The following is a 22,277-nucleotide window of genomic DNA, read 5'->3' on the forward strand; positions in this document are numbered from 1 at the left end:
CTTTTTCCAAATCTAACCAGTCCTTACTTCACACACTGGCCTTAAAATTGCCCATTGAGAGACTCATACGCTTTTTTTATGCTTTCTTCTCCTTTGCTACACTAAGCTAAATAAACGTGGTTTTGTGGTAACTATAGGCATGTCTCTAATCTTCTGTTAGTGTGTTTCAAAGGATTTTCTTAAAAACACATAGTTCTAACTACCCAGAAAAGATTACTATTAATGATTAAGTAGTTTTTCTATTTCAGGCATGGTTTTCTTGGCTGTTGACATGGTTCTGATCATATTACATATCTTGCATTTTTGAAAAACAGGATTTTATAAATTTTAGCTAAATATTTTCAATGGAGATAAAAACAATATAGAATTATATTGGTAGAATACATGCCAGAGTTTAACCATTTCCTAATCACTAGACATTTAAATGTTTTTCAATTTTTCTATTACAAACAAATCTGTCATAAATATTTTGCATAAATATTTTCTTAAAGTATGTCCTCAGGATAAAGCCTTGGAGTGACCACTGAATTGAAGAGTATGAGCTCTACCCACAGCAGAAACCTTGTTTTTCAAGACTTTTTCCCATTAACTCCTACCTGTAACCAGTCTCTCTCATTGTCAGTTTTCTTTGAGAATTCTCAAACTTAAGCATAAAAGCAAATGAAGTCATAAAGCACTTGCTGGAAAAGCAGGAAATAACAAATACCAAGAATACTTACTATAGATATAAATAGGTTTCAACATAGGCAAAAATAGGCATCTGAAAATTTAAAAGAATTTTCCGACTTAAAAAGTTCTTTTCAAAATTGTTGGTGTGGGGAAAAAAAAAGGCCAGACATTTTTTAAGACATTAGAGTGAGAAAAACCACACAAGTAAACGTGAGTGAACTATTGTAGAGTGCTTTTTGAGTGTGAACATTGAAAAAAGAAAAGGTAAGCTAGCTTAGTAAGGTAGTATTTGAGAATATCTTTGAACAGCACATGTTTTCTATGGTCTAGAGCTAATGATGGTTAGCTAGGCCTCGGCTCCCTGGCGCTCTCCTGCTTTGCCAGTTTTCTTCAGGCCAATCTGGAGACGAGCTCTGGTCCTCAATTTTACTATTCGAGTATATTAATACATGATGTGGCTGAGAGAATGAAGCTAGAGAACAGGTGAGTAATATTAATATACTCGGGTTTCTGTATCTCAAAATTCAAATAAATCTCCAGTTTGGGCCCGGCGCAAANGTAGACCCCATTATACGCCATTAGGCCCAAACTGAAATCGGTGAGCTTCAACTTCACACCCACACAATATCCAATTGCAAACACTCCACAAAACCGTTCCTGCCTTTCACTATAAAACAGAACCCAGCCCGCCCACTGCTCCGCAAAGCTGCAGCTGACGTCAGCGTGGCAAAATGTGTGCGCCAGGCGTTGGAGTCCTTTTCCGCTCTTTTCTACCAACGCCGGGATCCTCTCGGGCGGGAATAGAACTACAACTCCCAGCTTCCTGCGCGGCGCGGAGAAGGCCGGCCGGGACTGTGCGAAACAGGCTCCGGGGGATAGCGGGCCAGAGCCGGCCGCTCCTCCTTTTGAAGCGGTTTCGCACCTCTTTCCGCCCGCGGCGTCGGTGGCGTCGGCGGCGTCGGCGCTCACGCAAGGGCGGGTCACGGCGGCGCGCAGCGGTGCTGGGCGGGAAGGGAAGTCGTGGCAGCGACGGCGGTCGGGGCAGCAGCGACGGCGGNGCTTTGTAAGTCCTTGGTTTAGGGAAAGGGAGGCGGGGAGGTTATGACATATTTGGGAATAATTTTTACCCAAAACTGTAGAGTTTCAAAGGCTCAGCTTAAAGTAGTACCATAGTTAGCTAGAGAAGACTTCTACTCTCAACTGTTTTTTTGAGTACTGTAGTTAGTTGAGGTTTGCTGTGAACAGTATATAATTTTTCTTAATAGAGTATCTGAAATGTATTAACGTTTGTTGGTTTGGGACACTTTGCAAAGCTGGTTATTAACTGATATTCTCTACATACCCCAACATTAGGGCCATTGTGATGATATCGTCCTTGTATTGTCTTTAATTGGTTTATTGAGTCTTTCACAAGATCATTTATTTGGCTGTCTTCACCATTGCCAGTGCATATGGTACTTTTTCCTTTTATTTTATTTGAAAGTGAGAGAGACCGTGCATATTTGCACACGATAGGGAGAGGGGGAGAGAGAGAGAGAATAAATCCTAAGCAGGCTCCACCCTATCAGCACAGAGCCTGGTGTGCAGCTTGAGCTCACAAACTGTGGGATCCTCACCTGAGCCAAAATCAAGAGTCAGATGCTTAACCAACTGAGCCACCCAGGTGCCCTTTGTCCTTTTACTTTAATTCCAGTGTAGTTAACATAAAGTGTTACAATAGCTTCAGGTGTACTTTTTCTTTTTCTTTTTTTTTTTTTTTTAATGTTTGTTTAGTTCTTTTGAGAGAGAGCACAGGAGCAGGGAAAGGGGCAGAGAGAGAATCCCAAGCAGGCTCTGTGCTGTCAGTGCAGAGCCCATTGCCGGGTTCAATCTCATGAACTGTGAGATCATGACCTGAACCGAAATCAAAAGTTGGGTGCTTAACCAGCTCAGCCACCCAGAAGCCCTGACTGTGAACTGAAGTATGTTGGTAACAGGATTCTGTGGCTTCTTCAGACAAATATTTCACGTTGTTCCTGAATATTGGTGTCTGGAGAATATTTATCTTGATACTTGTGCATGTGAAAGAGTGACATACTTTATAAACGATGGGCGTTGCATTGAGAATCACAGATGAATTTATAAAAATAAGATTTGAAAAAAATTTTTGTTACTTGTAGAATGAAAAATTGTAATATAGCATGTGTATGACTTAAGCTTAATAATGTATTAAGCTGAGTTTAAAATACCCTATTTTTTAAAATATTCTTTTAAAATTAGGGGCGCTTGGGTGGCTCAGTTGGTTAAGCATTTGACTTTGGCTCAGGTCATGATTTCACGGTTCTTGGGTTCATGCCCTGCATCAGGCTCTGTGCTGACAGCTCAGAGCCTGGAACCTTCTTTGGATTCTGCATCTCCCTCTCTCTCTGCCCCTCTCCTACTAGCGCTCGGTCTCTCTCTTTGATAAATAACACATTAAAACATTTTTTTAAATCTTTTAATTTTAAATGTAGAAAATCTGTTATATCTTTGCATCAAGATTAAAAAATATACAGTACAGAGGTGCCTGGGTGGCTTAGTCAGTGAAGCGTCCAACTGCGGCTCAAGTAATGATCTCATGGCTTGTGAGTTCAAGCCCTATGTCAGGTTCTGTGCTGACAGCATGGAACCTGGAGCCTGGTTCGGATTCTGTCTCCCTCCCTCTCTGCCCGTCCTCTGTTCACGCTCTCTCTCTCTCAAAACAAATGCTTAAAAAATTATAAAATATGGGGCGCCTAGGTGGCTCAGTCGGTTAAGTGTCAGACTTCGGCTCAGGTCATGATCTCCCGGTTCGTGGGTTCGAGCCCCACGTCGGGCTCTGTCCTGACAGCTAGCTCAGAGCCTGGAGCCCGCTTCAGATTCTGTATCTCCCTCTCTCTCTGACCCTCCCCTGCTCACGCTGTCTCTCTCTCTCAGAAATAAATAAAACATTTAAAAAAATTTAAAAAGGAACATAACTTCTTAAAAAAAATTATAAAATATAATGTATGTGCACCTTGATACAACATCTTGTATTTATTCCTTTTGATGAATATAGGTTCAAAGTTCTGATAGTTCCAAATGGAGATGCAAACTAATTATATATATTAAGCACAATTATAGTACTAGATCTATTAAAAACATTGCTTCCATATTTTTAGTGATAACATTTAAATGATCGCTAATGATACCTTAATTCTCTTTTAAAATAAATTGAGATAGAACCTTCTACTTGTATCTGTAAACTAATCTTATCCTTGACTCCTTTAGGTGATGCTTGTCCAATAAAGATAATAAATTGTTCTCTCCTTAGGATTTCTTCAGATAAAAAAAATTGCATCATGATGTTGTTTCTTAATTCATGTTCATTAATCTAATTTTCCCGTTTTTAATCCACATGGTGGTATAGCAGTCTTTCAGTGGTTTCCAAAATATAGAGCCTAAAACCAAACTGCATGCTGAAGGAAAGGAATAATAGGGATGTAGAGATGCATTTTGTTGAATTGTACATACAGAGAACTGCACAGTTTATAAGTGTACTGTTTGATTTTTGCAAAGCCAGTACCTATGTGGTCTCAAACAGAACGTTACCGTAACAGAAACTTTTTATTTAAGGATTTTGCCCTCATTTTCTGTTAGTAGTACAGGTATATCTCCACCACTCGCAGCTATTGTAGAGAAGAAACATTTGAAACCTATGAAAACTTGATAAGCTAAGAGGGCCTAAAGCAAAGAAGCAATTACCATTAACTTATATGGAAAAATTTTCAGCATTTCTAGACCCCCAAAATAACCTCTTTTTGGCTCTTCTGATACCTTAAAACCCATCTTGCTAACGGATGCACAAAATAAATTGAGATAAGGTACAGATGTTTACAGACATAATTCAAAGCTATGGCAGTGAAATGCTGAGTTTAGTTCACAAGGAAGCAAGCAGCTTGGCAGTGCTATTCTCGCTGCTTGGGCTGCATGCCGCCTTTGTAATGGCTTTCTACAAAACAGATGCTCTATGGTATTTTTGTTTTTCATCTTTTTTCTGTACAAGTGAAATTCTTCCTCAGATTTACTTCAGTTAGTGAAACCTGGTACTAATGTAGGTCTTTCATAAGAGTAAAATGGTGTTAACCCAAGCTTTTGAAAAAGGAGAATATTTTTCTTATCCCTTTTCAGCCACCATCTTTCTGTCTCTCTTTGAAACTGCATGTATTTTATTTAATTTACTCCCAGAAAACAATTTTAGCCAAGAGCTGATGACATGATTTTTCATAGTGCTGCTTGAGATAGAAAGGCAACCTATTGTAATCTTGCTAATAGCACATGGGATTTAGGTTTTAGTCAAGGTTATTAGTATAATGTAGAACCATTGAACATACGGAAATAGTAAAGGAATTCAAGGTATAATTTCATAAGTAACTACTGAAGCATGTAGGTCAAGTGATAATACTTTAACTGCTGCAGTAAATAAGAGTCATGGACAAAAATGTGAAGGTACCTTCGCTGGGTGTCTTGGGCCTATAATTAGCTCAGTAAATAAAAATAATGTTGGAGCTCATGATATGCAAAGTCATAAAGTAAGTACTGTAGAACTACAAAGATTAATTGGAAATAGATCCTACCTGTAAGTGTCCATATTTCAATGTAAAAGATAATAAAAGTGATGAGAACTGTATAAATAGTTGTAATAGAAAGTAATTATTTTATTAAAAAGTACATGGAGCTATATAAAAAAATAAAGGCAGAATTTTTGGTTTAGGTAACATTTAGTATTTGTATTTAAAAGAGCATTTTGTAAAGAAGTAAGGAAAGGCATCAAAATGGAAAAGCAGGGAAGATTCTGTGTAGTTTTGGAAGATAATTTTTTTTAAGTAGAAGAGGAAAGAGTAGGCCAGGTAGTGTAGATCTTGAAATGTGGACTACATTTGAACTTAAAGTGACAGTTGGGAACCATTTGGAATTTTTTAACTGGGCAGGACTGCACAAGTAAACTATATCCCTGATCCTTTATCTGGAAATCTGTTGAAATACCACATGCATTATTATTAAAGTTTCAGATTGGAGTTTTGCATTGGTACTCAAATTCATATTCTGTTAGACTCAAGTAAACTACATTTCTTACAGACCGTATCTTAGTGTATTAACATTATTTTCCATTTCCAGTTGGCCCTTGAACAATGGATTTGAACTGCGTGGGTCTGCTTGTATGTAGTTTTGTTTTTTTTTTTTACAGTACTGTAAATGTGTTTTCCTTATGATTTTCTTAATATTTTTGGCTTTATTGTAAGAATACAGTATATACAACATACAAAATACATGTTAACCAACTGCTTATGTTATCAGTAAGGTTTCTAGTCAACAGTAGGGTTTTAGCAGTTACACATTGGGAACTCAAAAGCTATATGTAGATTTTGAACTCCATGTGGTGAAAGGGAACGTTATAGCCCATAACCCTCGTGTTCTTTAAGGGTCAACTATAGTAGGTAATTGGTGTTTGGTTTTGTATGAGAATCATTTTTCCAGTAACAGGAATGAAAACTTTTTGTGTCATTAAAAAAACTTTTTTTCAATTTAGAATATTAATTCAGCTGTGTTACTAAACTGTTGTGCCTGTGCTCCTTGCTCTAATTGTGTGGCCTTAGGGAGTAGAATCCTTTGATTTTGTTACTGATACAAATGGGATGATGAGAATGATGGTTTACTAGTTAGTGAATGGAGCAAATCCGAGTAAAATGCCTTTAATTGGAGGACAACATGCATTATACTTGTTAAGAATATAGGCAGTCACTGTAAACATTTTAAGAAATGTTTCTTGGCATATATAATAACCATTCTTTTGAGGAATTAATAACTTATTTTTTGCTTAGTGGTTGAGTTATTCAGATTTGGGGACAATAGGAAGAAGTCCTTTTTCTCTTTTTGAAAGAAGACAAAGTCTCTTGAAAACTTAGGTAATAAGGGATTGATTTAAAAATAGCAGGTAGGGTCACAACCTTGCTGGCTCAGTCAGAACATGTGACTCTTGATCTCAGGGTTGTGAGTTTGAGCCCTTCTTTTGATGTAGATATTACTTAAAAAGAAAATTCTTTAAAAAAAGAAAAGTAGTATGTATACTTGGAACTTAATCTCAGAATTATAGTGACCACCCAGCTGGTTCTGTATTTCGAGGATCAGGTGTACCTCACATAGTTTTCTCATTTGTTAAATGGAATAATACTAATAGTTCACTATTTCACCTTATAAAGTAATTGGGGATTAAATGGAATCATTTACATGAAAAATTTAACACAGTTCCTGTATAGGGCTCAAAGACAAATGTTATTGATCAGTAGTAAAATAAAAGGAATACGAAAATGTTTTGACTCTTTAAGTTCATTACAGTGGAATTTTTTTCCTTATCCAGTGTGACAGCTAAAGTTTAGAGTATTTGCATATAAGTAATAATTTCCTTGGGGATACTTCTCTTATTTTTTAATTCAGCCTCTGCTTTTTTGGTGGTTTCAAATATATGTCATTGTCATCTATTCTTTCACTTACAACTCCATAAATGGAGTGAATGAATAAATATTCTAATTGACTCTTGGTTTTTCTCATTTTTGGATTTCCTACCCTGGTTGTTTTTTGTCTTGTAATAGCGTAAATCATAGGAAGTTGTCATTTTTCGCTAATTCAGGAATAATTGATTGCATATCAGTCTAATGGTTCACCTTAGTAGTGAATGTCTAATTGTCGTCTTTCATCATTTCCTGCTCCTGCTGTTTTCTACTATTTCTGTAGCTATTTTTAAATCCTACTGTGACCATTTTCTTTCTTCTGAGTTTTGGGGGTTTTAGTGGGGTGAGGGGGTGTTTCCTGTTCTACTTTTTGCTTTGTACTCTGTTCCCTTCTTTCATCTCTCTTTTTTCTCTGTTCATGGAAGTTTTTTCTGCCCCTCCCTCTGTGTATTTGTGGTAACCTGGAGACTTTGTTGGTGGGTTGTTTCTATGGACATGTAATAACAATTTCTAATGCATATTTCTTGCAGCCCAAAGTTAAGGTGTTAGAACAGGAGAAGCTAGCATGTTTTTATTTATTCTACTTCCTTCTTGGATTGAATGTGTAACATTGACAATAACAGTAGTAGATTGTAGTCCTAAGGTAGTTGATTCATCTCTGTTGACCATAATTGGAGAATATCCTCTTTTCTAAACTTCCCATTTTTGGGGGTGCCTGCATGGCTCAGTCTCCAGTTAAGCATCCGACTTTAGCTCAGGTCATGATCTCACGGTTCGGGAGTTTGAGCCTCACGTTGGGCTCTGCACTGACAGCTTAGAGCCTGGAGCCTGCTTTGGATTCTGTATCCCTCTCTGACTGCCCCTTCCCTGCTCATTCATTTTCTCTCTCTTGCTCTCTCGCTCTTTCTCAAAAATAAACAGTTTAAAAAAAAATAAACATTTTTTTAAACTTCAATTTTTACAGCTCAGGCAAAAATCATAATTACTTATTACATGATCCCTGTCCAGAAGTTCTGCTCTCTGGTTTTATTGTAATGCTTAGATAAAACCTATCTGCAAGGATAGCAGTTTACTGCTTTGGGAGAAGTTGTAGCCTAAGGGAGAAACAAGTTATGTTTGAGACTGAAGGTCTCTTCTAAGCAAGAGGATATTAAACTAGATCTCCGCTTCTGTCTCCTGACTCTAGTCTTTTCTCTGTTAGTTTATCCACTGAATATATCACTTTGGCTTGCCCACAGTCAGCTTTCTACATCCTAAGAAACCTTTCCCTCAGCTGTATTCTCTTCCTGTGTTCCTTTCTCTTATTCTCAACATACTAGAATTTTAAAAATAATATTCTTTACTCATGGCCTTTACTGCCTCTTTTTCTTTTTTAAGATTTTGTTTTTAAGTAATTTCTACAGCCATTGTGGGGCTCCAACTCACAGCCCCAAGATCAAGAGTCACATGCTATGTTGACTGAGCAAGCCAGGCATTTCTGTTGCCTCCTGTTCTACTTAATATTTTAGAGCCTGGTTTTTATATGCTTGCTACTTTCTTGAAAATTGTTCTCAGGCATTTAAAAATCTTGTTGAATTCAGTGGCAGTTTTTTTGGTTGTCAAGTGTTTTTGACTACAGTTAGCAGTGACAACTTTTTGTTGAGGTTTCTCTAGTGTTTCTGAATTTATGCATTCCTGATTCTTCTCCAATCTTCGATTATCTTCTTAGTTTTTCTGAGTCCTAAAATTCCAGCATTTCCTCAAGAGCCTCCTTATATCTCTTTCCTCATTGTTTTATTTGTTAGCAATATCATAGTTCAATTCTGTCTTCTAGAGGAGCCCCTCTCAAATCTGTATTTGTAGCTATGTTTGTACATCCCGATTTCAGCCCTGCATTTCCGGTTCTTTGCCAGTTAACTTTGTGTGCCACTGATACATCAACCCACTATGTCCAAAAGAGTGCCAGTTTCCTGTTTCTGAATTCCAGATTTATACTAAAGGCAGTCGTATCCACCTGGTTGTTCAAGCTTGAAACCTTACGGACTTCTTTGATTCCTTTTTATTGCTGGAATTTTTTTTAATAGCCAGTCTGGTTTTTTTTTTTTTTAATACCCGTGTATTCTCTTGTGGGTATACCACAACACTCTTTGCTGGTTTTTTTTCTTTTCTTTTGCATTAGTTGATTAATTATCCTGCATTTCTCATTCTCCATACTTGTCTATGTGATTAATCTTAAAGCACAGCTCTCATGTTTTCCTTATCTTAGTATTTATTGATTCCCTCTTGCCTATGGAATAAAATCTAGGCTTTTAGGCCTAGTATTCATGGCCTGATATATGATGCGGTCAGTTTGGTTGGAAGGAGGATGAAGAATCAGATTTGAAGTTTGACTGTAGGAGCAGGAGATAAAGCCAAGCTGTTAGTCAAAGAACCCCGTGTTTTTGAGCTTGGTTATCTAACATAATTAATACTCAAACCATCTCAAAAGCATTGAGTCATAATATCTATGTCCTTGTAGTACTGTTCCTTTATTATAAATAATCCTTTCCCCAAAGAATAACACTGTCTTAATATTCTACCAAGGTTTAAACTCTTCCTTTTAGATCTTGTCATCATTTTTCTTAATGTTTATTTTTTACTTTTGAGAGAGAAAGAGATCACGAGCAATGGAGGGGCAGAAGGGGGCACAGAGGATCTGAACCAGGCTCTGAGCTGCTCTGTAGCATCCCGATGTGGGGCCTGAACTCATGAACCATGAGACCATGACCTGAGGCGAAGTTGGATGCTTAACCAACTGAGCCACCTGGCGCCCCACCATCATTTTTTATTCATGTACTCTGAATATTTTTCTCTGTGTTCTGGTTATTTTCTGCTACCCATAGGCTTCCTTTTTAAAGGAATTCTTGCCAGTCCTCCAACAAAAATAGTGATTGTTTTAAATGACTAATTTAGTTTGAATAACTATATAACTTACTAATTTGTTCAATTCTTTCATAGGAAGGACCATTAAGACCTGTTCTTGAATACATTGATCTGATCAGCAGTGATGATGAAGAACCTAGCACCTCCCATTGTGATGTAAGTACATTATATTTGATTTGCATTTCTTTCACTTTAGTCATTTAAGAGGCCTTGTCTTAAGACATTTATCCAGTCAGTGATGGCTTTGTTTAGGAGCTGTAGTACTTCAGAGAATGGCCCATTTCTGTAGAATGAGCCATAGGAGGTATCCAATGAGTCCTTTGCCCAGAACATCTCCTATCTCTAGTTTTGTTTTTTACTTTCAGTGAGGATGTGAAAGGATAACATGATACAGGAAAGTTCTAAGCCTTGAAGATGGTAACTGATAAAAGGGAAATGGAATAATAAAAACTGCAAGTTTTTGGCTCCTTGTGCCCTTCTCCTTTCCTATCTCTCCTCAGGTGCCATGTATAACTGGATCCTTTTCTTCCAGAACCATGTGGCCACAGAAAGTTTGTTTTATCTTGGAAGAAAGGATATGAGAAGATCCTTTAGGAAATGGAATGTGGGGAAGGGTTATAGGTGGTATAGTACTTCAGTCGTCATTCCTTTTAACCTTGTCTATCCCTCACATATTTAGAGTTTTTTTTCTCTTACCTGTGATTTATTGGTTGTGGGTTTGACCCTTAAACTAATACTTCCCTTACTCTGAGAACCAAACTAGCTGAGCCCTTTGTAGCAATCTTGTCTTTCATTTGTCTTAGCCCAGATTCTATTAATGGGCTATTTTCTTGATGGATTGTTGGGTCAGAGACTCCTTGCTCTTATTCAAGGTGGCCAGAATACTTGCTTTATGATACAGGAGATTGAGACTTGGACTTGGAATCAGTATGCCTAGGTTTTAGTCTTTACTCCTTAGTAATTCTGTGGCTTTGGATCAATTAAGCGGCTTTTAATATTAATTTCTTTATCAAATAAGAATAATACCTACCTCACAGGGTTGTTGTGAGGACAAAATGAGGTAACAAATACACATTGTGTAAGCTCCTTGGAAACTACAAACCATAAAGTAGGACCATGCAACTGGGAAGTTTTGTTATTCGTGGACAGTGAACAAGAGAGCATTTTTAAAAGGGCTCAAAAGTGACTCTGCAGTGGGGACTTTGAGAAATATTTTTTTGTTTTAAGTGGAACTTTTCCCAAGTTCTCTGTACTATTATAAGCTTCTACTTGTTGACTTCTATACATTGAATGGGATTTTTTAACAAAAGATTGTTCACCAGTAGTCTCACCACCTCTTCTTGTCCTAGTAGGAGACCGAGCAGTAGGCTAAGATGGCACCAATTGAACTGGGCTTGTTTTTACTCTCTTTTTTTAATAGAGTACCAGATTATTGCCAGTAGTTGGTATTGGGTTTTGGGTTAGTGAAGCTTGTGGATTTGACTTCTATGACCCCCTTGCTGACCTGTATAGTGGATTGCATCTTTCATTGTTATTATGATAATTGAAAAAAAAATGAGTTCTACTTACTGGTCATGCATCTCTGCACTTGAAAGTTAACATATTAAAAGCATTTTTTTTTCTTCCTTGGTTTTCTTGTTCATGTGGATAACCCAGAGAATGCCTGAGTCTAAGGTGCCATCCTCTGAGAATCATCGCCCAGAAATGTGCTCTAGCTGCAGTGTTCCTCTTTCCATTGGAGACAGCAGCTCCTCCTCTGGGAGTTGCACCAGCAGTCCACAAAGGATAGTTTCTCAACCTTCTTCTGTTGAGAACCCATTGGAGAACCAGAAAAATGATCAAAATAATTCAGATATTAAGATTTCTGAGACAGAGACACTTAAACCATCACAAAATTATCAGACTCTGCCTTCATCTCCAGTTCTGGTCCCCCAAGAATCTTTGGCCTCTTCAGAGGTCAAGGAGGATTTACCTGTAGAGTCTTCTTCAGCTTCACAGAATGGACAGGATGCCATCCTTTATCTTCAGACACAGGTGGCTGAGATGTCCCGAGTAATACGTGATCTGCAGTCTCGGAGCTGTTTTAGATTTCATCATTCTAGGCCAAGTGAGAACTCTTCAGTTCCATGGGACATCTCCACCTCCAAGGATGAAAATTTATCTACAGTTGATGAAGAAGCTGACTGCAAGTCTCCCTCAGCTGATGACAAAGGGCAGCCAACTGACCCCAGTCAGTCTAGTTTCACAGGTCTTTTGAAAAGAATGGAACAAAGAGGTGTTATAAAGAGAGTAACGTTACAATCTGAAGCAGAATCGTGTGAAGGGAAACCGGATTATGTGACCTCTAAGAAGCGTTTGGTTCCTCCATTGCATCCTCTTCTGAGAATTGCCACCACGGAGGTTTTTAAAGACCCTGCTGATTGCCATCCTTCTTCCTTCATGGGGCACAGAGTATATCCTGTGGCCAAGGATACCTCTCCTTTCCAACCAAATCCACCAGCCGAGGGCCCTATCGTAGAAGCATTAGAGCACAGCAAAAGAGGAAGTACAACATCTCCTCTAGATTCTACCTCAAAAGAAATGGAGGTCATGGGTTGTAGATTCTACCATGCTGCTTCCATTGCAGCCCGAGCTGCTAGCTACATGGCCTATATGACTCAGTATCAGCGTAAACTCTGGGAAGACATGGAGGATCTGGTTCATGACCCAGAGTTTGATCGTGGAAAAGCAAGATGTATAATATCTGATGGTATGGATGCTGGCCTTTGGCAGCTTTGTACTACTAGGGACATAATGGATTCTGTAGTCAGAGTTATGGCAATGGCAATAGACTACAGAAGACAAGCATGGCTCCGACTTACATCTCTCACTAAGAAAACCCAGGAGAAGATCTCACACTTGCCCTTTGATGGTACTTCCCTCTTTGGACAAGATGTAAATGCTGTTGTTGCGGAAGAAAATAGTATAAAAGAAAATGATTATAGAGACCACAACAAATACTATAACCAACATCGGTACTTTTATAGTCATGATCAGAAAGTACATTATCACAGTAGAGGATATTCCAAAGGAGATTGGTACAAACCTCGAAACCACCCCTATAGATACAGAAAAAAAGGAGAATCTCCAGAACGCCATGGGTACAAGAATTAATAACTTGTTTGCATTCAACAGTGTAGTCATCCAAGATCCTAACTATTTTACTTATTCTTCCCCACTCAAACAGGATCTACAGGTAGGAAGTCACCTCAGAAACTACATGCATGTCTGGAATTATCACAGCTAACATTTAATTCTAGACTTTTGAAATTAGAGACTCATCTTTTATTGGCCACGTGGCAGTAGAGACTTTCATCTAAGTAGGGTTGGACAAATGTTTACCCATTATTTCTGGCCCAAAATAAGTTCAGAGGAGGGTACTCAGGAATCTGAATCCTCTTGTGCTTAAAAAAGTATAAATGATCAGTTCCTCAGGAAAATCTCACTGGTAAACTGAGGACTAGCAGATTTGAAGTCTGGAAATAACCTGCTACTAAATCTCTGTTTACTAATGCCAGAGGCAAATCTTTCATTTTTTATGTCATCAGTGCTTCCTTGTTCAGGCTTCGGCTTGTCAGATCTTCACAAAATGACAAATCTGTTGTACTCTGTTTATGTCAGGACGATCTGACTCCTCAAGAGTCCGTACTATTCTTCAAGCTCTCTGAGACTTCACAATCAACCATGCAACTCTATGTCAAGAAGTGGAATACAAATCAAATTTTGCCAAATCCAGTTTGCTTCCAGTGGGATGGCTAGATGTTACAGGTCTACTGTGAACACCAGCTGGAAAACAACTTTCCTACTTGTAACATCTCTAGAAATGTTCACACTAACAATCTTTATGGAGACTGATGGCTACAGTGTCATTACCATTCAAAGCTACATGTGAAAGAATTCTCTGTTATCATCATGGCCTGAGTCTTTGACCTGTCAATTTCTCAGATGTAAACAAGCTGTGAGACCCATCATGGTGTTCTCTCAGGATATTCTAGGCCTTCCACCAAGATGACCTTCTTAAACAAACCTACCTTCTAAACAGTCAACTTTTTTTGAGCTTGATAATTCACTCTAAACACAAAAAAGATTCGTGCATTAGTGCTCTGGAAATAAAGGATGTTCTACAATCCAGGCATGCAAATCTGAACTCTTATAGGAGAAATCCATACATGCCTGACAATCTGGTCCCCTTATTGTAATAAAAAGGGACGTCATCAAACTAGATGATATTGAGAATCCTTAAGTGTTAGAGTATAACTATGGATGTAGTAAAGAGAACATCTCACACAGTTCTGTTTCTGGATAACTATTTGAATGATAATATCCATTAATGATTTCTTAAAAGTCTGAAATAAGACTTCAGTGACATGTTCTTGGTTTATTGGTCCCTTATTCTAGTCAGACTCTTAATCATGAGAGACGACTTTTTGCTCCGAGTTGGTTCCATTAATAGTTCTTCACGATTCTGGAACTGGCAGCAGATACCTCAATTGTATATCCCACAGTATCTTTTTAATCTCAAGGCAGTGGCTGTACAGTATACCAGCCCTTAGATCCTCGTTTTTGCAGCATGACTTCAAAAATGGAAAAAGTGTCAAATTTGAGGGGTCAGAATACATCACCTAGTATTATTTGCTTGGCAGCCAAAAAAAGTTTTTTTTATTAATGGACTTAACATTTTGTAACTTCTTAGTTTGTAAAACATCTGCATTTTTTTCATCTGCTTGATCAGAATATTTTGGGTCTACTGTTAGTAGAATATAACTGTTTTAGGGTTCATGTGGTTTCTATTTCTGGCCATAGTTCTTGCACAGTGGTGATTAACATTTTCCTGAGTGCCCTATTTTTTAATAGTTGAGGCTCATTCTCCCTCCATTGTAACTATATTCAGTACTCTTTTTACTACTTTTCTTCCTCTCCCTAATTGTTGAAGATGCAACAGAGGTTGAAGACGCAAACATCCCTACTTAGAAGAAGTTATTTTATTTTGTCAAATAATTTCAGAGTACTTTATTGGTCCTATTTGTAGATTAAGCTTAAACAAAACAGTAGACTTGATAGAGATGATCTTCTTGCAAATTTGGTCAAGTCACATCTAGAGTTAACATTTACCTACTGAAAAGATGCAAGGGCCTAAGAAATCATAAAGATTTTTATAGTTTGATATGTGTCACATCAGTTAAGCAGTCTCATGTGCCCTTGATATGGCACTGTATAGCTTTTTTGAAATGACTAGTCACAGGTGAACTCCGTGGAGAGAGAGACCTTGGAACTGCTCTATATGGCTACACATAGTTCCCAGTTAGCTAAGACTACTTTAAACTGCTCCCACTTGTCTATTTCTCCCTTTCCTTCCCTGAATCAGATCGTGGGTTACAAATTTGATGATTTTTGAGGTACTCTTATTTTGAAAATCCAAACCAAAAACGATGATAGCTGAAGATGAGATTCTCTAAAACTACTTTGGCACTTCCACATAACGTGCACCTCCTTTTAAATTTTTGTCTTTAATTGTGGTTAGAAAAAAGACAACATAAAATTTACCATCTTAGCCATTTTTAAGTATACAGTTCACTAGCGTTATATTTATGTTGTATAGCTCCTCAAATATTTTATAAAACAGCATTGCTGTTCTCTTTCTCTTGTGTTGTTTATGTTGCTCAGTAATAAAGTTAACATTGCGTTACCACTCTCCAGTTGATATGCTCAAGCATCTCCAGAGAATTTTCCTAAAAGTGAAAAGGTATTGAGGAATCCCCAAATTTTTGATTGAATCAGTAACTTCTGAAAGAGATTTGGATTTGGCAGTTGAGTGGGATTATCAGAATGTAGTAAAATGGGAACAGCTTTTAGCTATAGATTAGTCAGTCTCTTGACTGCAAAAGAATATCCTTAACTTGTTTGTTTAAAAATCTTTCTCTGGCATACTTGAATGATGATGGTGTTAAAAACTAAAAATTGGGACTTGTTCTAGGGAGACAACCCCGATAGTATATGGAACTCCCAGTTAGATAATAAGTTTTCATATTGTGCCTGCCATGTGCAGAGCCTGCCACAAAAATTCTCCATTAGGTGAACCTGTTTAAATATCTGTAGGTTTTCAGGAAGCTTTGGGATAATTGCAGATTAAGTGATTTGGTATTCTCAAAAGGGATGCGTCTAATGATCCTTTTTCTTCAAAATGTTTTTTCTCAGCTAGACATAAAATATATGTGAAGACAATATGATTCCTTTCAGTTACTGTGTACAGAGAAATGGTTTCCATTGTTATATGAAGTGCCTTTTTAAATTTCACCCTATTGTTTAAAACCTAACATTTTGATGTCCTGCATATGTTACTGGTGGTATTTATGTGAGTTCTGTACAGTTACTTTTTTAAATCTTGTAGTTTATTCATCATCTGTACAATTGCACTATCTAAATGTACTCTCCTTCTGAATGTTAATTTGTTTTCTTTATAGCACTGTTGATCCATTTCAGAAGGTTATAGAGTATGCCCCTTCCCCTTTATTTAAGAAACGTTAACAGTAGTTCTTTTTAGCTATTTAGTGATTGGCTCAATTTCCTGGGCCTTAAGGCAGCTTTGTTTTCTTTCTGCAGCTTCTAGGTTTTCTGAATGAGTCATTTGTCTCATATCTAACCTTGTTCAAAGCCATGGTGACACAACTTATATTTGATAAGTGGAAGTGTTTACTTGGTAAGAAGAAACAAGGACATTGGGAAAAGCAGTAGATTTCCTGACACTTTATCCTTTGTTTTTAGATGGTGTGACAATTTCCTTATCAGTGTAATTGCGTTTAAACTTTATTTAACTGTATGGCAGCTTCTTTATAATTCCATTTATTTACTTAGCCTTCAAAATGACATTTTGAGGGGAGCATAAAGTCTTTCAGGATACTTGGATACTATTTAGTAATTACATTAGTACTATACTAATAATTTACTGAACAATACCTAAGTGACCTGATTGATAATGTTCTTAAGGGTCCAATATATCCAGGATAACCTCTCAGGTACTAAAAACAAGGAGGTTGGAATAGACACAATCCAGAATCCCTTCTAGCTATAAAATTGGATACAGAGTTAAATGACATGGATAAGTAGACTGAAATGCTACATTCACTATTCTTGAGGATGTATTCAGTGGGATTCTGATGAAGGTTAGAAATCATGGACTATGTCTTTGTAGGAATAGTTTAAAGTTGCAATAATTGAAACTTTTTTTTTTTTAACATGAGGCATATTTTGCCCCAGACTTGCACTGTTTAGGTTTCCTCGTGTTTTGACATTTTCCGTTCTTAATGTTAGTGGCTAGTCCAATGATTGATTGTGATATCTGTGTACATCTTATGCATGCCATTCTGTTGGCCAGATCCATTCTGTATAGTTTCATTTGTGGATACACAAACTAATCAGTCCTTCCACTTTTCACTTAAAATATACAGGTGGAAGTTATCATTTAACTGATAATGATCACTTTTGAATGCAAATCTTTTAGTTATTTTTCCAGAAATAACGAGTTTTGTAAGCCATTTAAAAATTATTTTATGAAATTTCCCTTCCTGGATGAATGATGAAAATATTGTTTTATTAAATCTTTTTTTTTCTTATTGATTAGTGGGATAATATTTTTGTACTACTTTTGTCTTTTTTGTTGCTTGACTTTATAGTAATGAAAACTTTTTTATAATCGTGTTTGGTACCAATGAGTTATCTCATTACTGGAAGTTATGTTTCCTTCCAGTGGAATGTATCTGGAAGTGATCACAGTCCAACCATGTCCTTTTGATGTTATATCAGTTATTTCATTCTTTATTTGATCTCCTTTATGTAACACCTCTTTCTAGAAGGATGTCTGATCTTCCCTTAATCTCTTTGATGTAGATTATATTTTTTATTCTACCAGTAAATACTAGCCAGTATTTTGATGTGGCTTTGTATTTGTATACTTAAATACAATGCCTTCAGCATTATTGTAAGAGATTTTCTGGTTTTCTCTTTTAATGTCCTTTTTTAAAAAGGTAGCCAGTCCAGTCTCTGGAACTATTATTTTCTGGCTGTTGAATTTTCATCAGTTTTTAATGCCTTCTCATTCAATAGTAGTATTTTCTCATTTTGCATAGTTTTCACACAAATGTATTATTACATATGGTTTACAGTTAATTGCATCTTCTCAAAAATTTTACCCATTACCATGGAGTTCTAGGACAACTCTGACATATAGTATATTTTAAAGTTAACTAGTTTTTCTCTAGGTCTTAAGGGCTTTACCTGTTTTATTGAGATAAATGTCTATTTCAAATGGTCTCTTGGATTTTTTGATGCCTTGTTAAGAATTCAACAAGAATTCTCAGGTTGTCTGTACTTTCTTTTAGGACTTTGGAGATCTCTCAAGTTGTATTGAGTTTTCTAATAATTCTAAGTATATTCGTTGGTAGAAGTGAAAGTAAATGCTTTATATCTAGTGATATTTTAAATTTTCCTTTGATCTTAAATGTTTCAAGTGTTATTATGAGTTGTTAGTAGTCATTTTTATTAAGACCTACTTTAGTATGCTATTTTTTCCCATGAGTTATCAACATATGTTTTCTGTTTTCTTTCATTGCCCATAAGAGTAGCTCTGTCACGTCATTCAGTTTTAAGGGCTACAATTAGACCTCTTGTTAACTCCCACTTTTTTTTTTTAATCTGTGATGGCTGTTTCACACTACTTAGTGTGTATTTAACACTAATATGCTATAAGAACTATCATGTTTGTGATCCCTTTTATCTATACCACTTGTAATTCTTGGGGCAACAATGATGTAGATAATTGGGGGAAAACATTTTCCAAGTCACTAAATAGTCTCCAATTTTCAGGTTTTTTTTTTTTTTTGGAACATATTTGATTAAACATCCTGCTGTTAGGTGTGCAGTCCATTCCTTTCTGCTTTGGTTCAAGTATAGTCAGTTTTATATTAGCCTCATTTAGATTCTCAGCAAGAGTTGCATGCATGTTGATCTTTGCCTGATGGCTTATAACAGCTCCTTTTTACTTTAGCAAAAATATATTTTGAGATCTTGAAAGCACCTTGATAGCCTTGAGTCTATTGTCTTCCTACCTGAGAAGCAGGTAGAGGAGAAAATTTTCATTTATAGAGCCTACATTTACTAGGCTGTGTGCTAGCAGTTACAAGGCATTCTTGAGAAATTTACCCTTATTTTGCAGATGAGGAAATGAAACATCATTAAGCACCTTGCTCAAGTGGTGGAACCCAGCTTTGAATATAGACTCTTCCTCCAAAGTCTTAATTCAGCATAATACTATGCTGTCTCTATGTATTTTTCAAGGCTTTGCTAAAGTCTTAGCTTTTCTGATGAGCTAATTTGACATATACTAATCTTTTTCTTCCCTAAACTTTTTATTTATGGTTTTACTCTCATTCCTTAGTATTTGATGTCTTATATTAACTAATTCCTGGTCATTTCACCTGTCAGATGAGAAACCCTAACCTCTTAGTTTTCCCATTGAACTTTTACTGTGTGGGACTGATTGTTCTTGATACGTGGTGATTGGCTTGTTTCATGTATTCCATTCATTTTCAGCAGTGATTATTTTAGTCATAGTTCTTTTTGTTTGTTTTTTCGTACCTTTTTTGTTCTATCTGTTTTGTTTCAGATACACACTTAAAATTTCTTTTTTTCTTTTTGCTGGCATCTTTAGGATATTGGCTAGGAAGGAAGGCGGAATGGGGCAAAGCACATGGTATTTAAATTCAGAGACCTTGATCTGAGTATTAGCAAGTCATTTATTTTCTGAGCCTCAGTTTTCCTACTCTCAAATGAGGAAATGTGCAGAAGTACTTTGAAAACTCAAAAATCCAATATAGATTTCTTTCATAGTTGTGCTGTTTGTACACACGTTCGTAGATATCTTGTAACTGTGGGATGGTATTGGGTATAAGTATAGGTACATTTTAAGATGTATATTTAATAGCATGTAATAGTTCATGTCATCAGATCATGTTCCCCTTGTTTACAGTTTTTTAAGGCTCAACCATTAAGCTATATTGCAAGCCCATCAATGGACTAAGTCATTGAAAGGCATATTTAAAGTAAAATAGTATCTTTTCTCAAGTGCAAGCTAAGAAATGCTCATGATAATAAGAAATAAAAGAATGTAGAATGAAGAGCTAGGATATGTAGGTAGGTGTATACAGTTTTTGATGGATGCTGTTTTGTCACTTTGTGTCTATGTTGGCAACAATCTTTTATCATTATCAATCTCTATGTGAAGGCAGACACTGAGGAAGGTCTGGGGGTACTGGGAGTTCATAAGAGATGGTATATTCTCAAGAGAAGGAAATACCAGTACAGTGTAATTGTCCTGTTTAGAGGAATGCCTGTGATGTGGTTGGAACAAAAGAGGGGGGCCATCTAGAGGGATCAAGAAAGCTTTTCTTACTTAGCAAATACTTGAGTTGAGGTTTGGAACATGATTAGATAAGAGACAGTTGGACTAATGGAGAATCAGTAGTCAGGCATTGAGATGAATCAGTGTATACAAAAGCATGTGTAACATCCCATCTGGTTTCAGAATTGTAAGGAACAGCGTTTATGGGGCACAATTGAGATGAAGCTAAAGAAAGCGGATACATAATCCATGAAAGCGTACTGGTTCCTACCTATTCAAAGGGTACCAAGTTTGTATAGCTGTTGATTGTAAGGTTATAGAAGTAGTCTGTCTAGAGTTCGCTTTGTGCCATAGTCACCTATGGACATCTGGAACAATTCTTTTTCTTCCCTGACCTGAGCCAAAGGAGGGTTTTTGGTCAGTGCACCTCCAGCCCCAGGGATAGACAGCTCAAGCAGTGAAAAAGAACTGAGGCACTGGTAGAGAACAACTTTGAAGATGAACAGGATGATGCCACTGAAGTGAAATGTTACATTATGGGTATACAGTTGCATACTTTAGGACCTCTAATTGGCATTGTGTCCTTAGTGTAGCTAGATGTGGCTAATTTCCCTGTACATTGGCTTATAGATAATTTGAGGGTGGATTTGGAGAAAATGAAGATATTTCTAAAAATGTTCCTTCATTGGAGTTTGGAGGTGTTGTGTTGAAGAAAGACCTGTGAACCTTGTGCCAGTGGTATCTCCAGCAGCACACATTTTATCAACTTTTTGTTGTTGTTTTTCTCTGGTTTGAGTTTCTTTTGTTGCCACTTTGTCACTTTTTCTCTTTTCATAATTCATCCTTTTTCTTTTTGTGCCAGAGGTATAGCAGTGGCACTCAGGGTTAAAGCTATAACTTGCCCTTTGCAGTTTCAGAGATATTTTTAAATCCCCAAGTTCCAAAGTTTTTGTTTGTTTGTTTGTTTGTTTGTGGTCCTGTGCTGAAGGAGAATCAGTCATTCTTTCCAGGAGGGGTTTTTATAAGTAAGATATTGGCAGTTTACGCAAAAGACAGTACAGGAAGAAGAATCTTAATTTAACATGTTTGGTGGTACTAGCCTTCTTAAATGAATAAAGTACTTTACAAAATGGGGTATATCTGTATGTATGTTTTTAAGTTTGCTCATATAAAGCAGATGTTCTATGTACTTTGTATTTGTAAACAATAACCATTTGGGGGTGGGAAGATAATTGCTTTGTACAAAAGGGTTGTTTCCTGGTTCCAAAGCTTTGCTGCTGGAGATGGTAAATAAATATTGTACTGCTTTGCTGTGTTTATCCCTTCTGCTCTCTCTGTATTTGAATATAAAATTCTTGAGAAAAATTGTTGCTTTTCAAAATGTTATTTTGGGGTATGGTTTGAGCCATAAGTTGGGCAGAAGGGTCTTCTGGTAAACAGAACTTTTGGGAGTACAAACTTCAGACCGAACTATGGGCCATGGCTTTAGGATGGGCAGTAATAAGCAGGCTTTGAAATTTGAGTTTGTGTGAAATAGTGCAGTTGTTTCAGGAATTCTTTTAAAATTAATTGCACTGGTCAGATTGATAGATAATATGGTTTGCAAAGTTAATTACACTTTGACATTTGATTGCTCCTTTGAGCTTTTATTAAACTTGGGATCCCTTACAGAAGATAAGGATAATGGCCAGAATAATCATTCTCTAGTTAATGACCCTCTGACTAGTTTGTGCCAGCTGGTGTTGAGGAAGGATACTGTAACAACAAATAAACCTTTCCCTTGGATTGTT

The 22,277-nt window shown here is 36.9% G+C and overlaps 2 protein-coding genes across 2 annotated transcripts in view; both read left to right on the top strand.

Annotated features, from left to right (window-relative positions):
* The first annotated feature begins 1,135 nt into the window (after positions 1-1,135).
* The window catches only part of LOC144235557 (E3 SUMO-protein ligase ZNF451), an 86,255-nt gene continuing 65,113 nt past the window's right edge, over positions 1,136-22,277 (top strand). Inside the window, exons 1-3 of the mRNA XM_077769109.1 lie at positions 1,136-1,152; positions 1,348-1,732; positions 10,131-10,211. Coding sequence (XP_077625235.1) covers positions 1,136-1,152; positions 1,348-1,732; positions 10,131-10,211 — 483 coding nt within the window. The remainder of the gene's footprint in view (positions 1,153-1,347; positions 1,733-10,130; positions 10,212-22,277) is intronic.
* LOC144235526 (uncharacterized) lies at positions 10,137-21,854 on the top strand. The gene is made up of 2 exons (XM_077769082.1): positions 10,137-10,211; positions 11,712-21,854. The coding sequence occupies exon 2, from the start codon at positions 11,715-11,717 to the stop codon at positions 13,206-13,208; it is 1,494 nt and encodes a 497-aa protein (XP_077625208.1). The 5' UTR covers positions 10,137-10,211; positions 11,712-11,714; the 3' UTR covers positions 13,209-21,854.

This window comes from Crocuta crocuta, unplaced genomic scaffold (assembly GCF_008692635.1).
Source record: "Crocuta crocuta isolate KB4526 unplaced genomic scaffold, BGI_CrCroc_1.0 scaffold205, whole genome shotgun sequence".
Classification (NCBI taxonomy): Eukaryota; Metazoa; Chordata; class Mammalia; order Carnivora; family Hyaenidae; genus Crocuta; species Crocuta crocuta.

Coding starts and splice junctions, on each gene's coding strand:
- LOC144235526 (XM_077769082.1), top strand. CDS start 11,715: ATGCCTGAGTCTAAGGTGCCATCCTCTGAGAATCATCGCCCAGAAATG.